General features: G+C 44.1%; 2 protein-coding genes across 3 annotated transcripts in view; both read left to right on the top strand.

The window, feature by feature from the left end:
- The window catches only part of pcsk6 (proprotein convertase subtilisin/kexin type 6), a gene marked incomplete at its 5' end in the record, with an annotated part of 31440 nt that extends 20079 nt beyond the window's left edge, over positions 1–11361 (top strand). Inside the window, 10 exons of the mRNA XM_080843226.1 lie at positions 1681–1869; positions 3942–4078; positions 4585–4779; positions 4885–4987; positions 5252–5448; positions 5938–6025; positions 6922–7025; positions 7803–7932; positions 9865–9977; positions 11048–11361. Coding sequence (XP_080699352.1) covers positions 1681–1869; positions 3942–4078; positions 4585–4779; positions 4885–4987; positions 5252–5448; positions 5938–6025; positions 6922–7025; positions 7803–7932; positions 9865–9977; positions 11048–11145 — 1354 coding nt within the window. The 3' untranslated portion in view covers positions 11146–11361. The remainder of the gene's footprint in view (positions 1–1680; positions 1870–3941; positions 4079–4584; positions 4780–4884; positions 4988–5251; positions 5449–5937; positions 6026–6921; positions 7026–7802; positions 7933–9864; positions 9978–11047) is intronic.
- A 3412-nt stretch (positions 11362–14773) lies between these two features.
- snrpa1 (small nuclear ribonucleoprotein polypeptide A') overlaps positions 14774–17093 on the top strand; it is a 3382-nt gene continuing 1062 nt past the window's right edge. For both annotated transcript variants that reach the window (XM_080843278.1, XM_080843277.1), the window contains exons 1-8: positions 14774–14924; positions 15120–15267; positions 15621–15699; positions 15848–15894; positions 15990–16092; positions 16374–16453; positions 16800–16875; positions 16960–17053. In XM_080843278.1, coding sequence (XP_080699404.1) covers positions 14843–14924; positions 15120–15267; positions 15621–15699; positions 15848–15894; positions 15990–16092; positions 16374–16453; positions 16800–16875; positions 16960–17053 — 709 coding nt within the window. In that variant the 5' untranslated portion in view covers positions 14774–14842. The remainder of the gene's footprint in view (positions 14925–15119; positions 15268–15620; positions 15700–15847; positions 15895–15989; positions 16093–16373; positions 16454–16799; positions 16876–16959; positions 17054–17093) is intronic.

Genomic DNA, 17093 nt, shown 5'->3' with positions numbered 1-17093 from the left:
TAATTTTATATTTTAGATACTAATTCGAGTTCTATTCGAGTTCTGATACTCACAGCATGAGCTTCCTTTGCCACAGCAACCGCAGTTTGTGTGTGCAAATCAAGCACCCTTCATTCATTCATTCATTCATTCATTAAAAATGTGTTACTGTAGGTTACTTTATTTATAAATTATAAATAACTGTCAGTGAGAGGGATGCCCTTGAGCACCTGCTCCCCAAGTTGTCTGTGCAAGGCCCTGCTGCAGATTTTGTGCTAGAATGAGCTACTGCATTTATTTCTCAATGAAGTATGACCTTCACCATCTATAGTGGCAGCACAATCACAACTTGTTTTTCTCTGACCAACTTGATGGTGAATGAGAGCATTGGAACATGGCCCATAAAAAAACACCTGACCACATAGCTTCTCTCCATACATTGCTCTGCTGGATCACACCAGATTGTATTCTCAGTTCTTTCCAGATATGGACACTTGCCTATTTCATCTTGTAAAAGCACTCCCTTTTTGTTATCTGCCTCTATGGACGCTTGCCTTAATCTATAGTTTTGACATGGAACTCTTAATGTTTTTTTTTCCTGCTGATTGTTGGCAGAGTGTTCTGGAGCTCGGTGGAGTGCGTCATCCTGGCCCCTGATGCAGCGCTGGTTAACTGGCTTGGCTGAAACGCTGGGAGTTGTGTGGCTGCACTAGTCCTCAGCCTCCCCTATTGATCTGCGATTGACTTTTATTTATATATGCTCCGAAGAGCTGCTGCTGCTGCTGGAGTTGAATCAGTGGGACAACTTTACAGCAGACATGCTCAGTTTGAATCTCATTAGTGTAGATCGAGCACTGATCGATTTTCAATGTCCCATGCCTGCAGCTGTGGAAAATGTCACGGCTGAATGTCAAGACGAGAGAGAGAGTGAGAGAGGAGAAACGATGCTTTGTGTGCTTTCATAAAGCTGGGGACCTATGTTTAGCGAACTCTCAGCTGAATTGCATCACAGAAACAAAAAGAACTGAGGATAGACGGCAAACACTGTTTAAACAGAGAACCAAAATCTCGGCGGAAACACTAAAGAAAAGTCACTTGACACCTCCGATCTCTTTATCTGGGAAACAGGGAAAAGTGTTGCACTTGTGCTACTTAGCGAGCCCACCCACTTTGATTCGGACTGTGCCTGTTTTGAATGCATCATATATACTGATTTTGGCATTTAGAGGTTGAGTCATTCACTAGCCATCTGTACACCGTTGTTCCCTGGCATGGTCGTAAATTCAGACATTTCATTTTGACTCAATCACAAAGCAGCCATACACAGCAATACACTAACAAGGACTTAGTTCAACTTCAATCTGACTGTCTATCTATCTGACTGTTAGTCTTATGGTCTGCCTAATTGACTAATGTGTGTGTCTTTCTGTTCCGTTCTCAATCTTAATGTTGTCCATCCGTTTTTCTGTGTTTAAATTAGGCTGTTGATGCCTCTCTTTTTCAGCCCCCCTCTTTTTCTCTATCTCTCTCTTGCTCTTGCTCTTGCTCTTGCTCTTGCTCTTGCTCTTGCTCTTGCTCTTGCTCTTGCTCTTGCTCTTGCTCTTGCTCTTGCTCTTGCTCTTGCTCTTGCTCTTGCTCTCTCTCTCGCTCTCTCTCTGAGTGTTTAGCATTGCCAGCTGAGCCATGGGCCTTGTATTACAGATACATCCGTGCGGACCAGATGATGAACACCACCATCACCAGCACTGGCTGCAGCGGTCATCCCGAGCAGCATGTGGCTTACCTAGAGCATGTGGTGGTGCGAGTGCTGATCGTGCACCCGCGCCGGGGAGACCTGGAGATCAACCTCATCTCCCCCTCAGGCACACGCTCGCAGCTGCTTGCCAAGAGGTAGTCCACATTTCACTGGCATCACTCTCTGCACACACTATCTGGCACTGTCAGATAAATACTGAAACCTGTTGGCAAAATTCTGATGTTGCTGTTGCCATGCTGTACTTTAGATGCAAGCTTCATTCTGGGGGCATAAACGTACAGACCTGAATGAGAATAAATACATTCAGATATGAATATTGCCATTTGAATTCACTCCCGAACACGGGTGTAACTGAGGAATAGATTATGGTGTCCCTGTAGTCTGACTCTTCCGCTCTGTTTTTTCAGGTATTAAAATAGGCATTAGAAGTTGGGGCTTCCAGGCTTGATGTTCAGAATTCTGTCAAGCATGAAACACACACTCCCGTCACTCACAGAAAGTTTGATGCCTTTGGTGTCTTGACATCTTCTCTCCCTGTGCCACCCCCCCTCCCCTCCACCCCCCAGGCTAACTGCTCTTCCCTGGGTTTGGTATTCTCCGTGCGCTTCTCGCACTGCAGTTATAGGCACTGAGGGCTTCTGATTGTTCTCGGAGCCTCATGAATAAAACAGAGGGCGATTGGCGTTTCAGATAGATCTCCTGGTTTATTTTTTGTATCGGGGGAAATCTGCCGTCGACATCAAATGTAAGTGGCGGAAAAAATGGAGTGCCACTGCCTTTGTGTTTCAGGGGCGCTTTAATGACTTTAGTCAGATTGAAATCACTGTGTCATTATCCATGGAAGCTTCAGTGTCCTCTGTGTGTTTTTTGTTTACGACTCCATCCCTACAGGGCCAGTGCTTACAGTATCAGAACGCTCTCCTCTTCGGTTATAAATACAACTAAAGAAGATGTAGCAACAGATGCCTGCACTGTATGGCTCCGCTCAAGACTTTATGAGGACCATCTATTTACAGATCATCCTTGAGCAATGAGCTGGTGTGTCCTCTTATTGTAAAAAAGTTCGCCAGACAGCGTATTCCTGTCAAATATGTTGATGCTTCTCCAGGAAAACATTTGCCTTAAATTAGCGCAGAAAGCCTGTCATTTGGGGCCGAGCGGCGGTATCGAGTCATTTACGACGGATGTGTCAGACTGCTCAATTTACCACTTCATTTTCTCCCAGTGTGCTTGAAAAACCTGGGCACGCAGATTGTGTATGCTCTGATTCACATAAGGATTCATTTGGAGGGTCCAGAGCTCATTTTGTGCTCAGATGGAAAGCTAGCTGCGAGATGTTGGCTATGGTGTTGATTATCTTCCCTGACAGCAGGGAAGAAAAGTTTTTCTCTAATCTAACTGAAAGGAGTTCAAAGGACAGCCTCACACCGGCGAAACACAAAGAGCTTTTGAGCTCATCTACATTCACCCAGCATGGGGTGGGAGAATAGATGAACATGAAGCCTTGGAAGTCCAAGCCAGTTCATTAGTTGCACAGGTACTGAGAGCAAGGGGGGTAAAATTGGTTGAATGCCCTGAACAATCAAACGCAAATGCAATCAATGCAAATCCAGCTTCCAGACACCGAGCATTACCTGTGTTTGTTTCAATTTCGGATGTTTTTTTGTTGAGGCTTGTCCTTTTTTAATTTGTTGTCTGTCCGGCCCTGTTCCATGTTGACACAGACAGATGCAAGACTTTGTTAGAGTTGATATTGTGAGCAAAAAGGCAATTTTACCGAGGCATACCGATCAGAGTTTTTTTTGTCTTTTGCTACCTTATTTCTTTTGTGCTTACACAAAACAGAGCCAACTATCCTGGAATTCAAATGACGCCCACTCTTTCCGATAATAAAGATTGTGAAAACATTATTAACTTGATATTCCAACGAGGATCTTATTTCCCTGCTTTCTCCCTCAGAATTTTTAAATAGAGGAATACGATGCCGTTAACTTTATTCGAGATGCGAGTCTACAAGGGACAAAACTGGCTCATTTCTTCAGAGTATCAAATTAAAAATGTAGTTACTGACACAGTGCAGGTAGATTTGACATAAGATGGAAACCATCCAGGTAAATGAAATCAAGCTTCACGAAAGCATTCCTTTCTCTTGTGCAAGATTTCTCCTCATTTTCTGTCTCTCTGCTCAACGTCCTATTGTACCCAGGCTGTTTGATAACTCCAACGAAGGCTTCAGGAACTGGGAGTTCATGACTGTGCACTGCTGGGGAGAGCGAGCCGAGGGCCAGTGGACTCTGGAGATCTCTGACTCGCCCTCTCAGCTTCGTAGCCCTGAGGTTATGGGTAAGCAATAATGATCCTCCGCTCCCTTGTGCTACTCGCACCTTGCATATGCTCAGCCTGGAGGTCAGTGAAGGGATAAAGTTGTCCCTATAATTAGGTATGGTATTTTTTTGCCCAAGAGAGAGCGAAGAGGGAGGACATTTTGGTGTCTGTAGAAGTGTTGAATTTCCATTTGTCCTCCGCAGGCTTGACTTTTGAAAATCCAGTCTTACTACTAAGTGACATACAGTCCCCTCACTAAATACAGTCTTTGTCACATATTGAATATTTACAGTCATCTCTGACTGATTTACTTACTGCTCCTGGTTGGCAAATAAATCGTCAATGGGTTATAAAGCACCCTTTCATCACCCCTTTTTTAAATGCACTTGAACGAAAACATTTTGTCGCCTACACCAGTCACCTGCTCAGCACACTAAACCAGGGTTGCCAGGACAAAGAAAACTGGTTATACGGGATACATAGCCAAAGCATTTAATCTAATGTGCTAACACTTCATTGCCCAGGTAAACTTAAAGAATGGACCTTGATCCTGTACGGCACCTCTGAAAATCCATACCACTCTAACGGCTCCCACCATTCCCGCTCTCGGATGCTGGAAATTCCAAGCCCTGGCAAAGACCTGAAAAACCCTGAGCCATCACAAGTGAGCCCACAGCAGGAAGAAGAAGAAGAGGAGGAGGAAGAGGAGGAGTATAATGGTATGATTTGTCCCACCTGCCTGGCTGTGGCTTTCATAATGCTGGATCAGTACTGTTGTTGGCCACAGGAGCTTCATCCGTCTCTCTCGCTCCACTCTCTGTCAGGCTCATGCAACAGTGAGTGTGGAGATCAGGGCTGTGACGGGCCAGACGCTGATCACTGTCTGAACTGTGTCCACTTCAGCCTGGGCAACCTCAAGACGGGGAGGTAAAAGGGCTACTGTTCCGTCTATTTCCGCTTAATTTATCAGCCAGACAGTAGTCAACTCCCCCACTCCTCTTGCACATTCTATCCTATTCCTGTTAAAATCCCCCACAGCTCTTCAGACTGTGTCCAAAGGCTGAGATACAGACAATACTTTTGTCCTTTTCTATGTAATATGAGTGAATACTTGATATTTTGTAATATGCCATTCTCAACCACCTGCAAAGATGAGTTGTGTCCCCCCCCCCCCCCCCTCCCGTGCTGTAGGACATGTGTGAGCCACTGTCCCCTGGGCTTCTTTGAGGACAGCAGTGCTCGGAGGTGTCGGCGATGCCACCGGGGCTGTGAGAAGTGCACAGGCCGTGGGCCCAGCGAGTGCCTCTCCTGCCGGCCAGGCCTCTTCCTCTACGCCACCGAGAGCACCTGCGTGGAATCCTGCCCTGTGGGCTTCTATGCCGACGAGAGTGAGTCCCATTGGGATGCATGTATAGAGGCCGACCCACCCCAATAGAACAGGTTTCCAGGTGGTGTTGCATCAGCTCCAATTGTACTATTCCCCCAATATGGAATGTTTAGTCCTACACTTGGTTACTGGCATTGTTGTATCAGTTTGACAAACAACAGTAAACACCAAAGTTTTTCATTCCCACCATATGTAACAAATGTAACGAGCCAGAGAGGCATTATCTTAAGTATTCAAACACATCTGGTTACCGCTTATTTACTGCAGGAATTTTGCATATAAATGTTTGAAATGACAAGCGCTAGGAAGAAGACCCATTTGCAAAGTTACCAGACAGATGTTTGGCCAAGAGGGTAGCTCTTGTGCACTGTAAATCTGACTGTTTACTGCTCGTTATTCACTGCTGCTGCTCAAAACCATATGTAAACCTTAAACCGCTGTCTCCCATTTCCAATCTTCACTACTTTTCTTCTTTCTCTCTTTGATATAGTCCAGAGGCAATGTCTGAAGTGCCATGAAAACTGCATGAAATGCCTGCGCGATGCTGATAGGTGCACAGCCTGCAGTGAAGGCTTCAGGTAAACATAACAGGTGATCGTTAGTCTACCGTGTTGATTCAGACTACGCGCCTGGCATATTAAATGTGTGATGGGGGATAATCTGACGGCCTATCGTGGAACCGAAGAAGCCACACTGTGTTTTCACAGTCATACCTGCCACACATTTATCTGTGAACAGTTTACCTTTGAAGGGAGGCGGGTGTTTTTCACAAAGGTAAAACGTCTGGGAAACCATTTTTATAAGATAAGGTATGTAAAGCAGCAATACAGACAAGGATGCTGGACATTTAATGTTTGAAAGTGTAAATAAAGGAATTAATCACATCCAGTTTTTGGCTGTGGTACCTTACTGTTGCCATTGTTAAGCTTTCACCTCAATACTCCACCGAGAGGCGCTGATTTAGACACCTCTAGTAGTAGTGCAGAATGCAACTCCATTGTAAATTGCTTCCTTCTCCTGTATCTCCTGTTGAGAGCAACAATGGAGTAGCAAAAATGTGGTGGGATGGCCAGGCTCACAGACAGCACACATCTGGTCATCTTTATGCATGGTTTTGTTTTGTGTGCTTTTCTCTGTCTGTCTGGCAGTTTCTCAGAAACTCTCTCTCTGAAAGCTGTTTATATTTATCTGTTCTTAGAAAACACAAAGAAGACCATTAGATTTTGACATATCTTAACACAGTACTTTTGAAAGTCATTAGAGAGGGGGCATATCAAGCTGACATTACTCAAGTTTTGTTTGTTGTGCCTCTGGATCATGTGTACAAAGTCTTTGTTGTTTTAGGTTTTGGTTTCTACAAGTCACTCTTGCTATGAGTGGTTTAACGTTGCTCCACAGTGTCAGTCTTTCGTAGAGCTGACTTCTTGCCTGTTTGAGTTTGTTTGTGTCATGTCATGTTTGTCTTTCTCTTTAGCTTGGCAGGGATGACCTGCGTTCCTGAATGTGCCAACGGAACATTCTTTCACCTGGAGAAAATGAAATGTAGCCCCTGCCACTTCTCCTGTTCCACCTGTACTGGTCAGTGTGCCCAGCGCTTCAAAGAGGACTTGTGCTCCCATGTGTATTTGATTGTGCATAATAGAATCAGACCAGCAGCAGTCTGTCTAGAAGTATTGTCTGTCTGGTACACTTCCTGAGTCATGGTGACCATGTGGCTGCAATCTCAAAACTGTGTCAAAGGTCCTGGGCCTGCGTGTAAAAAAAAACTGGTCAATACTCTGCTCTCAATCTGACTATAACTAGGTCCTAGTTTGATTTGACAGTTGCGTGTCTCCTTACTCCCCTAATTAAGTGGTGTTTGGCATGGATGACACTATAATTCTCTAGTCACCTGTAATGTAATAAACCTGCTGAAGGGCTTTGTCCCTTGTACGCTCCTCTAATGAAGACGCTTCCCCAAGCGAAAATGTAGCAGGTCGCTATTTGTTGCCAGTACCGTTGTGTGTAGCTGAGCTGATTCTATGGAGTGGGATAGGTCAACAGATTAAAACCCAATCTATGCAGGGCATATTGTGTGCGTGTGTGTGTGTGTGTGTGTGTGTGTGTGTGCGTGTGTGTGTGTGTGTGTGCGTGTGTGTGTGTGCGTGTGTGCGTGTGTGTGTGTGAGTGAGAGTGTGTAGGATGGTGAAACCTCCAGAGATGGATGCTGCTCACGGCCCAGCTTAATTAGTCCATCTATCGCAGCCGCCTCTTCCACCTGTAATGACGGAGGGGAGGGGAGGGGAGGGGAGGGGGGTGAGGGAGCATAACTGTCACTGAGGCGTAGGTGGTACTGCTTGTTGTTTATCCACACAGGGCCAGGGAAGGGAGAGTGTATCCGGTGTGCCAAAGACTTTCTGCAGCAGGACTGGATGTGCGTCCCAGAATGTAGTCCTGGCTACTATGAGGGTGAAACCGGAGGGTTCCATCACCAAATGTGTCGCAAGTGAGTCTTAACACCCCATAAAATAGAAAACTGGCGAATTACTCTAAAAGTTTGTATTCTGTCTCTAAACTCTAAACTATGGTATTTGAGCCTAAGACTGAATTTCACTGATGCCATAAAAAATATATATATTTGTAATGCAATTAAAAAAGTAGATGCTGGCAGTAGAAAAGCCATGCAATCATTCAGTATGCATGTGCATCTTTAGCATATACCATATCAATATTTTACTGGGGAGGCAGCTGTTGGAGACTGCTGTCAGTCCAGTCTGTAGGTTGCGTGTCCAAACATTTGCTTGGTCTCCTAGTTGCACCAGAGATGGGTGAGGTATCAGATATGGCTGACTTATTTTGACAAGGAAGCTCAAATAGCATTGCTCCCCTGCTATTAAGAATATATAAACATTAAGATGTGTGCCACCCACAATGATTGTACCATCAAAGGTTTTATAATGATCTACTGGAACGCAGACATGAGTGCTGAGATGAATGCTGTTACCAGGGCACAAACTATTATTCCCTCAGCTGTAAAGTGAAGATGTGAAATTATGTGACCAGGCGCTCATGCCAAGCTGTCGTCTTCAATACATCTTGATTTTCAAATGCCACCATGTGGCCCTATTCTCTCAACATGATCAAATATTTTCATTATTTTTTGTTTATTTGGGCATTCAGTTTGGTTTTCTCTGTTTCATTCATTTCCATAATTGTCTATAAATCAGTCCCCTGGGGCAATAAGAGAGGGCCAACCAACATGACGGGGTGTAAATCTCTCACCTGCACCACCACAGCTAAATGTATTGTCCCATCACAGCACTTTAGATCACAGTGATGGCTGAGAATATGGGCAGCACAATACAGGAAGCTGTTGTTGACACATGCTTTTTTTTTTTTAAATCAACCTTTTAGTTTATGAGGCCCGTCAAAAGTAAATGGAAGCTTTTAAAGAAGGTCATGCTCTGCGATTGCAGACCAGCATTGGTGCCTCTCTCCAGGAAATGAATGTGAATTTCTCTCCCTGGTCACTCAGCAGCACACAGTAATACACAAGGACAGCTATAAAATATCTGTAAGAGCAATAACCCAGGCATCTGCAAGCCAGCAGCAACAAATAGTCCCTGAAGCAGCATACCTTGTGATAATGGAAGGACATACTCTGACTGAGAATTACTCATCATCGGGAGATTACTGAAAACGCAGAATGTTCCGGGGAAGAAAAAAAAAGTCCCAAAGCCAATAGTTTGTCTGTTTTTGAGATAAACATCCTCAAAGCCCACACATGTTTTTTTTTCTAGGAATGGGAAAGAACACACAGAACACTGCTCATCACTGGAAAACAACCATCTATCGTTTGCTTTAATCTCTTCTTCTGTTTCCTAATCACGCATTGTGTTTTATTCAGTACATTACACTAGACTATATTTTCATTGTGGTTTGACATGCCTTGAGTGTAGCTCTGAAAATAAACTTAAATTATTTAAAAACTCGAAAAGGATGTTAAATGGGTTGTACAAAGATAGTGCTAGGCATCACCTTTCTCTTTTGCATTCCTAAAAATGAATTTGCTCTGGGAATACTTTAATCTCACAGCATCTCCTCTGCTCTCCCTTTCCCTTTACCCCCATCCAAACTGAGTGAGTCCCATCTCTCCACATGCTGAGATTTGTCACCCTGCTGAATGACCCAATGCTCCTCGCCGCTCCCTCCTCAGATGGGCATCCCTGATAAATATTAATGGCATGATGCTCCTTTATTTTTGTTTAAACCAGTTTGTCACCGCAGGGAGAGGAAAAAGTTTCACTCTGTACCACACTTTTTTTTCCCCCTCTCCTCCCGGAGGGCCTGGCCTGTGTGACCTCAAAGATTTTTTTTTCTTTCACATTTCCAATCCCGTTTCTCATCTCCCTCATGCTGCTACCTGTTGTTTCTCCAGGTGTGAAGAGAACTGCATGAGCTGCGAGGGCCCGGGGCTGACGTGCACCAAGTGCAAAGACGGCTACAACCTCGTCAGCAGGACTTGCATTGTGAATGCCACCTGTAACAACGGTGAGTGGAGGAGGTTCACAAGCGAGTGGGGGGGCAGCAGACTCAGCAGCTTGGGAAATAAAAGTCTCTGAACACGACGCGGCTGAGCAGATTGTGGGCGGCTGTAACAATGTCACAGCAGTGATTCACGTCACGCTTAATCATCCTCAAGCTCAGCGAAGAAAACCGCCACAGCTGGGGGAGTCTTAATTGGCATCGGGGAGAATTTTGGGCTCGGACGTGCCTGATGGGGTAATAGAGTGTCACTGTGTTTAAGCTAGCGGCGGGGGTGCAAGTGCGTGCTAAAGCCACACACTCCTTCTGCTCCATCATCCCCAGTGAGTTTGAGCAGAGTTCTGTTCATTACGGAGGGTGTTATTGCTAAGTGCACGTCCTGGGGAAACAAAGACTAGTATAAACCGACAGTCCCAGCTCTTTTCTGCATTTGTCCCTCTGTGTGAAGCCTCTGAGGTTTAGGTCCACAAAGCCGTGCAAAGTTAGTTGCACAACTCTCTCAGCCGAAGCCTTGCAAGCGCTCTGGGTTTCCAGGGGCGCTTGTCATTGGACCCGCCAGAGGGAGAAGATGTGAGCTGGGTTTGAAAGAGCCACACGCTGCAGCTGCAGTTGGCCATGGGGGATGCCAGATTGGCAGGGCAACAACAATGTTGCTATGAGTAAACAGAGCCCTGCGCACACTCACTGCGGTCTCGTCCCATTGCATAACATGGCCACAGACCTAGTTACCAGGGCCCTGCCCAGCTGGGCCTCTGGGATGGCCACTTCCAGCAGATGAGACTGTGCTGAGAGGGTGAGTGGGGATGGGGCTCACAAAGAGGTCGAGGGGGTAGCAGAGGGAGGTTGGCAGGGCTAGGAAAGAGGGAAAGAGTGGGCACTTTGTTGGGGAGCGGGGGGCAGCTGGAGGTAGTAGGCTGTAGGTTGTATATGGTATGAAGCACAAAATGGATCTGAGAGAGAAGCCTGCACTGACTGCCTTTTTGACCTTTGTCTCTCTCTTCCTGGCTTCTCTCTCTCTCTCTCTCTCTCTCTCTCTCACATTCTCTGTCTCTCTGCCTCTGTTTCCCCACGTGCAGCAGACGAAGTGTTCTGTGAGATGGTGAAGTCCAACCGCCTGTGTGAGAAAAAGCTCTTTCGCCAGTTCTGCTGTAGGACCTGTCTGGTGGCAGGTTGAGAGAGCGAGAGATAGACAGAGAGAGAGAGAGAGAGAGAAAGAAAAATAAGGTACTCATTAGATGGAGAGTCAGCCTACCCAACTCACAAATGTTATCCAATGTATATTTTAGGTTAGTTGATGTCTGTGATTTTATTGAAAATAATCTTCATTTTAATGAATCCCTTTATGGGGCATATATATTTTTAAGATGTGTTTTATAAACTTCATACAGTATGCAACATGTACAAATTGTTTATTTTGAATTAAAGGCTGCATTGTTATGAACAATAAAGTCTGTACAACTGTAAATGGAAGTAAAACTCTGAACCACTGTCAGAAGAATTACGTTTTCAACAAATTGATTTTGAATAAAACCATGTGAGATGTTATGGGCTACAAATAGATTCAGCATTTTCAGATAAACATGCTAGTAGGTGAAGTGTTTTAACAATGCAATTTAATGGGGTTGTACATTTTAGAAAATGTTTTCAATGTCACAACTGTTCTTCAAGATGTTATGATGGCAAAATAAATCCAAAAGTGGTTAGAAACTCTTGTATCCACATGTAGACCCTTGTATTCAAATGCTGTGTCTTCTTTACTTTACTGCACAATTAACTTTCTTCACCCTAACTTATTTGCCTTTATGGCAGCCTCTCGTGTGTGTGTGTGTGTGTGTGTGTGTGTGTGTGTGTGTGTGTGTGTGTGTGTGTGTGTGTGTGTGTGTGTGTGTGTGTGTGAGAGGGGTGGGGGAGCGTGCATGAGTGTGTCTCCTACTCCTAGAAAATCAGTGACCTTTTGTACTGATCACATATTCTCCATGGTAAATACTCATCCTTTGGCTCTGATCACACTGCTGTTGCTAAACTCTGAGGAATTGAACTTTTACTGGAGGTGTTTACATTTCTTAACAGCACACTCTACTCGCCCAGGGGGAGTGACTGAGTTATCGCTCACGCGGCTAAGCTACCTAATCGCCAAATGCTTTATATAGCTGACAGGTCATTATTTAGGTATATAAGTATTTAAATGTATAGCCTCATTTTGTTTCTGTGAGAAATAGATCTGCCTTTCTGCAGTGTTTGTAAATATTGCAAAGAGTAGTGAACCTTCTGTGTGCATAATGAAAGAATGTGTTGTTCCCAGAATGCAGTGCGAATGTTAGAGAGAATGTTAATGTGTAATCCATGTACAAATGTTCAAATTTGCAGTGATTCATCATGTCTCCTTTTTGTGTGTAATGTTAGTGTCTGTAACTGCCATTATTCTCGTCCGTGCACAGACAGTGTTGTTGCTATGTCAAAGTCAGATCTCCCTCCTGTTTCTCCCCATCTGTATCAGTGACTCCGACCTGTTTGTTGTGTGCGCCATAATAAAAGGCTCGACACCAAAGAAGCCTGCGCCTTGTTCTTGTTTGATGTTACATTGGTGTCAGAAGTGGGACCTGTCCAACCATCTGCAGTGGGGTGGGGCACAGTCGAAGAGCTGTATTCCAAGAGCCTTTATGAGGCTAAGCCCAGCTGTGTCTCCGCCGATGGAGCCGGCACTCCCCACCCGGGACCAGACGCTGTTACCACTCCCCCAAGGGAGGCTCAGCAGCGCACCCCGGATGGACAGAGGAGGTGGCCACACAGGGAGCTTTAGGAGGCCACTGCTGCCTAGCCGGGACCCACCACAGCGGCAGCGGAATCACCTCTGAAAAGAGTGATGATTCTGCCTCACTACAACAGAGAAGGCCTGCTCGAGACCTACCTCGTCCAAGTCCAGCTAGCAGCCTGGTCAGCAGAGGAGACAGGGGTCCAGGTCACTTTCCACCTCTCAAGTCCTTACAGATCTCCAACTGGCAGGGCAGGCCAGCTGGCCAGCCATCAAAGGGTCACTACAGAGCTGTATCGACCAGCAGAAGTGAGAAAGAGCCTTTCAAAGCAAGAAAGAGCTGGGTTGCATACGCTAATGTCCTGTGCTTATAAACCCCATCATGGCTGCTTGACATACAAACACTGCAAGGAAGAGGTTGCACTCCATGCGTTTGTCCGAAGCTTGTAGCCAGCCACTTTGGGAGCACATTGGCCTAAGTGTGCTTGGGTCCCTGGCGGCAGCCCTGGCCAGGTTGGAGCAAGCGGAGCACTACTTGCGGTCCACTGTCATGAAGCCAGCATTGTCAGCGTAATGCAGACTGGGACCCAGCGTCTCCAGTGGTGGCAGCTCTGCGGTTCACCTTTCCAGCAACAGCCAGAAGCAATAGCAGTCTCCAGCAGCAGCCAGCAACGAAAGTGGATGGGAATTCATCAATCCCCAGCAGCCTCGACAAGACCAGGACCAGTCCTGAGCGCAATAAGGGGGCTTCCCTGGCTCATCCAGATCCATTGAGACTGAGGCATCGTCCCTACGCTCACTCCCTAACCATCAGCCAGCGAAGACTTCCAGGGCCCTCTCAACATCAGTGGCAGCTTCCCCAACACTTGCGGGACTTTGTGCTAAACGCTTGGGTTGTTGGGAAAAAATAACCCGCTAGGTTGGGGCTGTGTAACATGCAAGGTGTAGTGAAGCCTCCGTGTGCGTAATGAGAACAGAATGCAGTGCGAATGTTAGAGGGAATGTTGATATGTCTCTTGTTGATGTGTTCAAATTTGTTATTGTTCACTTCATGAGCAATACTTTTTGTTTTCACGGGGGAAGATCATATTGTCTTTACTAAGGGGAAAGCTCCTTCCTGACTCCTAAACTGAAAGTGAAAATGCACACCTCTATGGTTATGAGCTTTCTGAAGCTTATCTCATACCCAGATTTACTCACAGAAATAAAAACACAGTTTCTAAGGGTCCTATTATAATCGTTTGTTATTCTTTACTTCACATAACATCTAATTTTTTCTTGCACATTTAATTGCTGGTGACTACCTGGTTTCTTGTCAAAGTCTGCCACCCCTTGGGTAATAATGTAACTGCATGATAGTGTAACTAAATTGAATGTTCAAATCAAAGGTTTTGATTGCAATTGTAGGTGGTGTATAACAACATAACAATTATTGCGGTGGTGGTGGTGTATTACCTCATAACTAAATGTAATTTATTTATTTAGAAAAAATCTTCAAGTCTGGATCTGTCTTTACAGGATGTTTTCTGCCAGATTAAATCACCTATGGGCTTGTAATTGCAAAGTGTATTTTATAGCAGGAAGACCAATATTACTTTGTATTTTTACTAATATTTACTAATTGCTTTTTGAGCAGCTGATTTAAAATATATATGTCTTAAAGTGCTAACTGTCACAACCTGTAGACCCAGTACGTATCTGTCCCCATAAGCAAGATGGAAAGTATAAAACATTTCCAAGAAGCTTTATGAAACCCCTAAAGTGGCTCTATAATTACTCTGTAAAAATGGTTTTAACTTATTTATTAAGGTATAATTAATGATAATGAATAATAATAATTACCCCATGGCTCTAATATTTTGGATTTCTCCATTACATCGATTTTTCTTTCACCAGTAAAAAGACTTTTCATCTAAGATTTCCCAAAATTATGTAGTATATGGCCTGCGTTTTATGAACCTCTGAGCCAGTAGGTGGCGGTAATGGTGTTTGACATGATTGCTCTGGGCGGCAGTTCTATACGAAAGACTACTTCCGGTCGGCAGCGTGTTTAAGTTCAAAATTAGCCGTAGTCAAAATTTCAACAGTAAGGTGCAACGTTACTTAAATATAGGTCGATATGGTGAAGTTATCTGCAGAGTTGATTGAGCAGGCCGCTCAGTACACAAACCCCGTGCGAGATAGAGAACTTGATCTTCGTGGTGAGTCCCTAGTTAAAAGTTCGCCTGCTAGCTATGTAGAAACAATAAAGCTAGGATTAGGCCAGGACTGTAAACAGGTAACGCTAGCTGGTATTGTCATTTTGGGTTTTGTAAGCAAGCGATGCAAACTGTTTATGGCTCGTTAACAGTAATGAATTCGCCGTTTTAATTCATTTACCTACTCTCCCTGCGTAGGTTACAAAATACCTGTCCTGGAAAACCTTGGCGCCACGCTGGACCAGTTTGACACCATTGATTTCTCCGACAATGAAGTCAGGAAGCTTGATGGTTTTCCCCTGTTAAAACGTCTTAAAACTCTGATAATGAACAACAATAGGATATGGTAAGTCATGAATCAAGGTCACACCATCTGGTAGTTCGTTATAATTTAGCCATTCAGTTAAAAAAAATGCCGGTTAAGTTTTATTTATTATTTTACATTTATCTTTTCAAATTGTTAACTGAAAGCTTAACTTTTTCAAGTTTTTAAATGGGGTATTGCCATATCTTTTCTCATTGGACACCTGGATGTGTTGGTGTTTTGTTTTGGCTATGCGAATCTAGTTGGTTCCTGGTACATCTTAACAAATCAAGCTCACATAACGATACTAAAGGCAGTCATTTATGAAATGCTAGCTCATTGTTTGTGTGTTACTGTATGTGAAACGTCCTTTCCTCCTTTTCTTGAAATAATAGCCGAATAGGTGAAAACCTTGAACAATCCTTACCAAGTATGAAGGAACTCATTCTCACGAACAACAACATACAGGAGCTGGTAAGTTGCTGATTTCATCAATATTTTAATGTTGTGGTAAAGAAAACACAATTGCAGTTAGAGCATATTCTATAATGATAATGGTTAAGATTACCTTTTTTTGTGTAGACACGAAAGAACGTTCTTTATCCTTTTATTTACTCTTTAGGGTGATCTGGACCCTCTTGCCACAGTGAAGACACTGACTCTCCTCAGGTTACAAGTTTTGCGTTATTACAGTATGCATTACACTTCAATATTATTATAAGGCTGCCAAATCATTTAAACAACAACTTTGAACTTCATTACAGCCTGCTAAGAAATCCTGTAACCAACAAGAAGCACTATCGACTCTATGTAATCAGCAAAATCCCTCAAGTCCGTGTTCTTGATTTTCAGAAAGTGAAGCTAAAGGTATGAAACATTTTTTGAAAATACATTTATGATTTAAAATGTTTATATTTACATAAGATGAACTGAATGTGCTACAACAAGCTAAATAATTGGCCTTTACATGTTGGCTTCTATTTATGGATCTAGCAGTCACATAAGCTGGATCACGTAAGCTCACATGGCTTTTAAATTAATTTTAAGTAAAGGCTGGAATGGATGCATTGTCGCCTCCTGGCACACCCTTCCATGACTGATGTCATGATTGGAATCTTTCACTTTAATTGTGTGATGTATCACCTTAGGAACGGCAAGAGGCGGAGAAAATGTTCAAAGGCAAACGAGGTGCTCAGCTTGCAAAGGATATTGCCAAGCGTACAAAAACGTAAGATGAAAATCCTTGAACTTGCCACAGTTCCTCTGAATCACTGCAGTGTGGACTGGGTTATGATGATTGCAGAACCATTTGGAACGAAAACACAGCAAAGCGGCAACTATTTTTTGCAGAAATGCAGTCAATTTTGCTGTGGATTTTGGAAAAATAATAATCAAGAGAAGCAATCATAACCCCCCTCAAACAGTCTTCAAGGAAATGGCTTTGTCAAGGATTTGCCTTGTATCAGTTTATTGACAAAGATAAGATGCCACACTACAGATCGAAGCGATGGTTGAAAGGTTTAAGAGGCAATGCAGCAGAACTATGCCTTCTAAATCGAATGCGTGTGTTTCAGGTTCACCCCAGGGGCTGTACTTCAGGCCGACAAGAAAAGGGCAGGGCCCACTCCTGCTGATGTGGAGGCTATAAAGGCATGTGTAGATTGTGTCCTTTATGTATTTATTTCTGTGATCTTGGTTAGGAAATGTTGCTAATGTCCACATTTTGTTGTTTAGAATGCCATTGCCAGTGCAACATCACTGGCGGAAGTGGAAAGGCTGAAGGGAATGCTCCAATCTGGTCAAATTCCAGGACGAGACTTCAGACAAGGTGGGTTTTTTGTGCACAATCTGGTTTATTCTATACGTAT

Source organism: Sprattus sprattus, assembly GCF_963457725.1.
Source record: "Sprattus sprattus genome assembly, chromosome: 8".
In the NCBI taxonomy this organism is placed as follows: Eukaryota; Metazoa; Chordata; class Actinopteri; order Clupeiformes; family Clupeidae; genus Sprattus; species Sprattus sprattus.
Note: the sequence above shows the minus strand (reverse complement) of the source record. Positions and strands in the feature narration are given on the sequence as shown.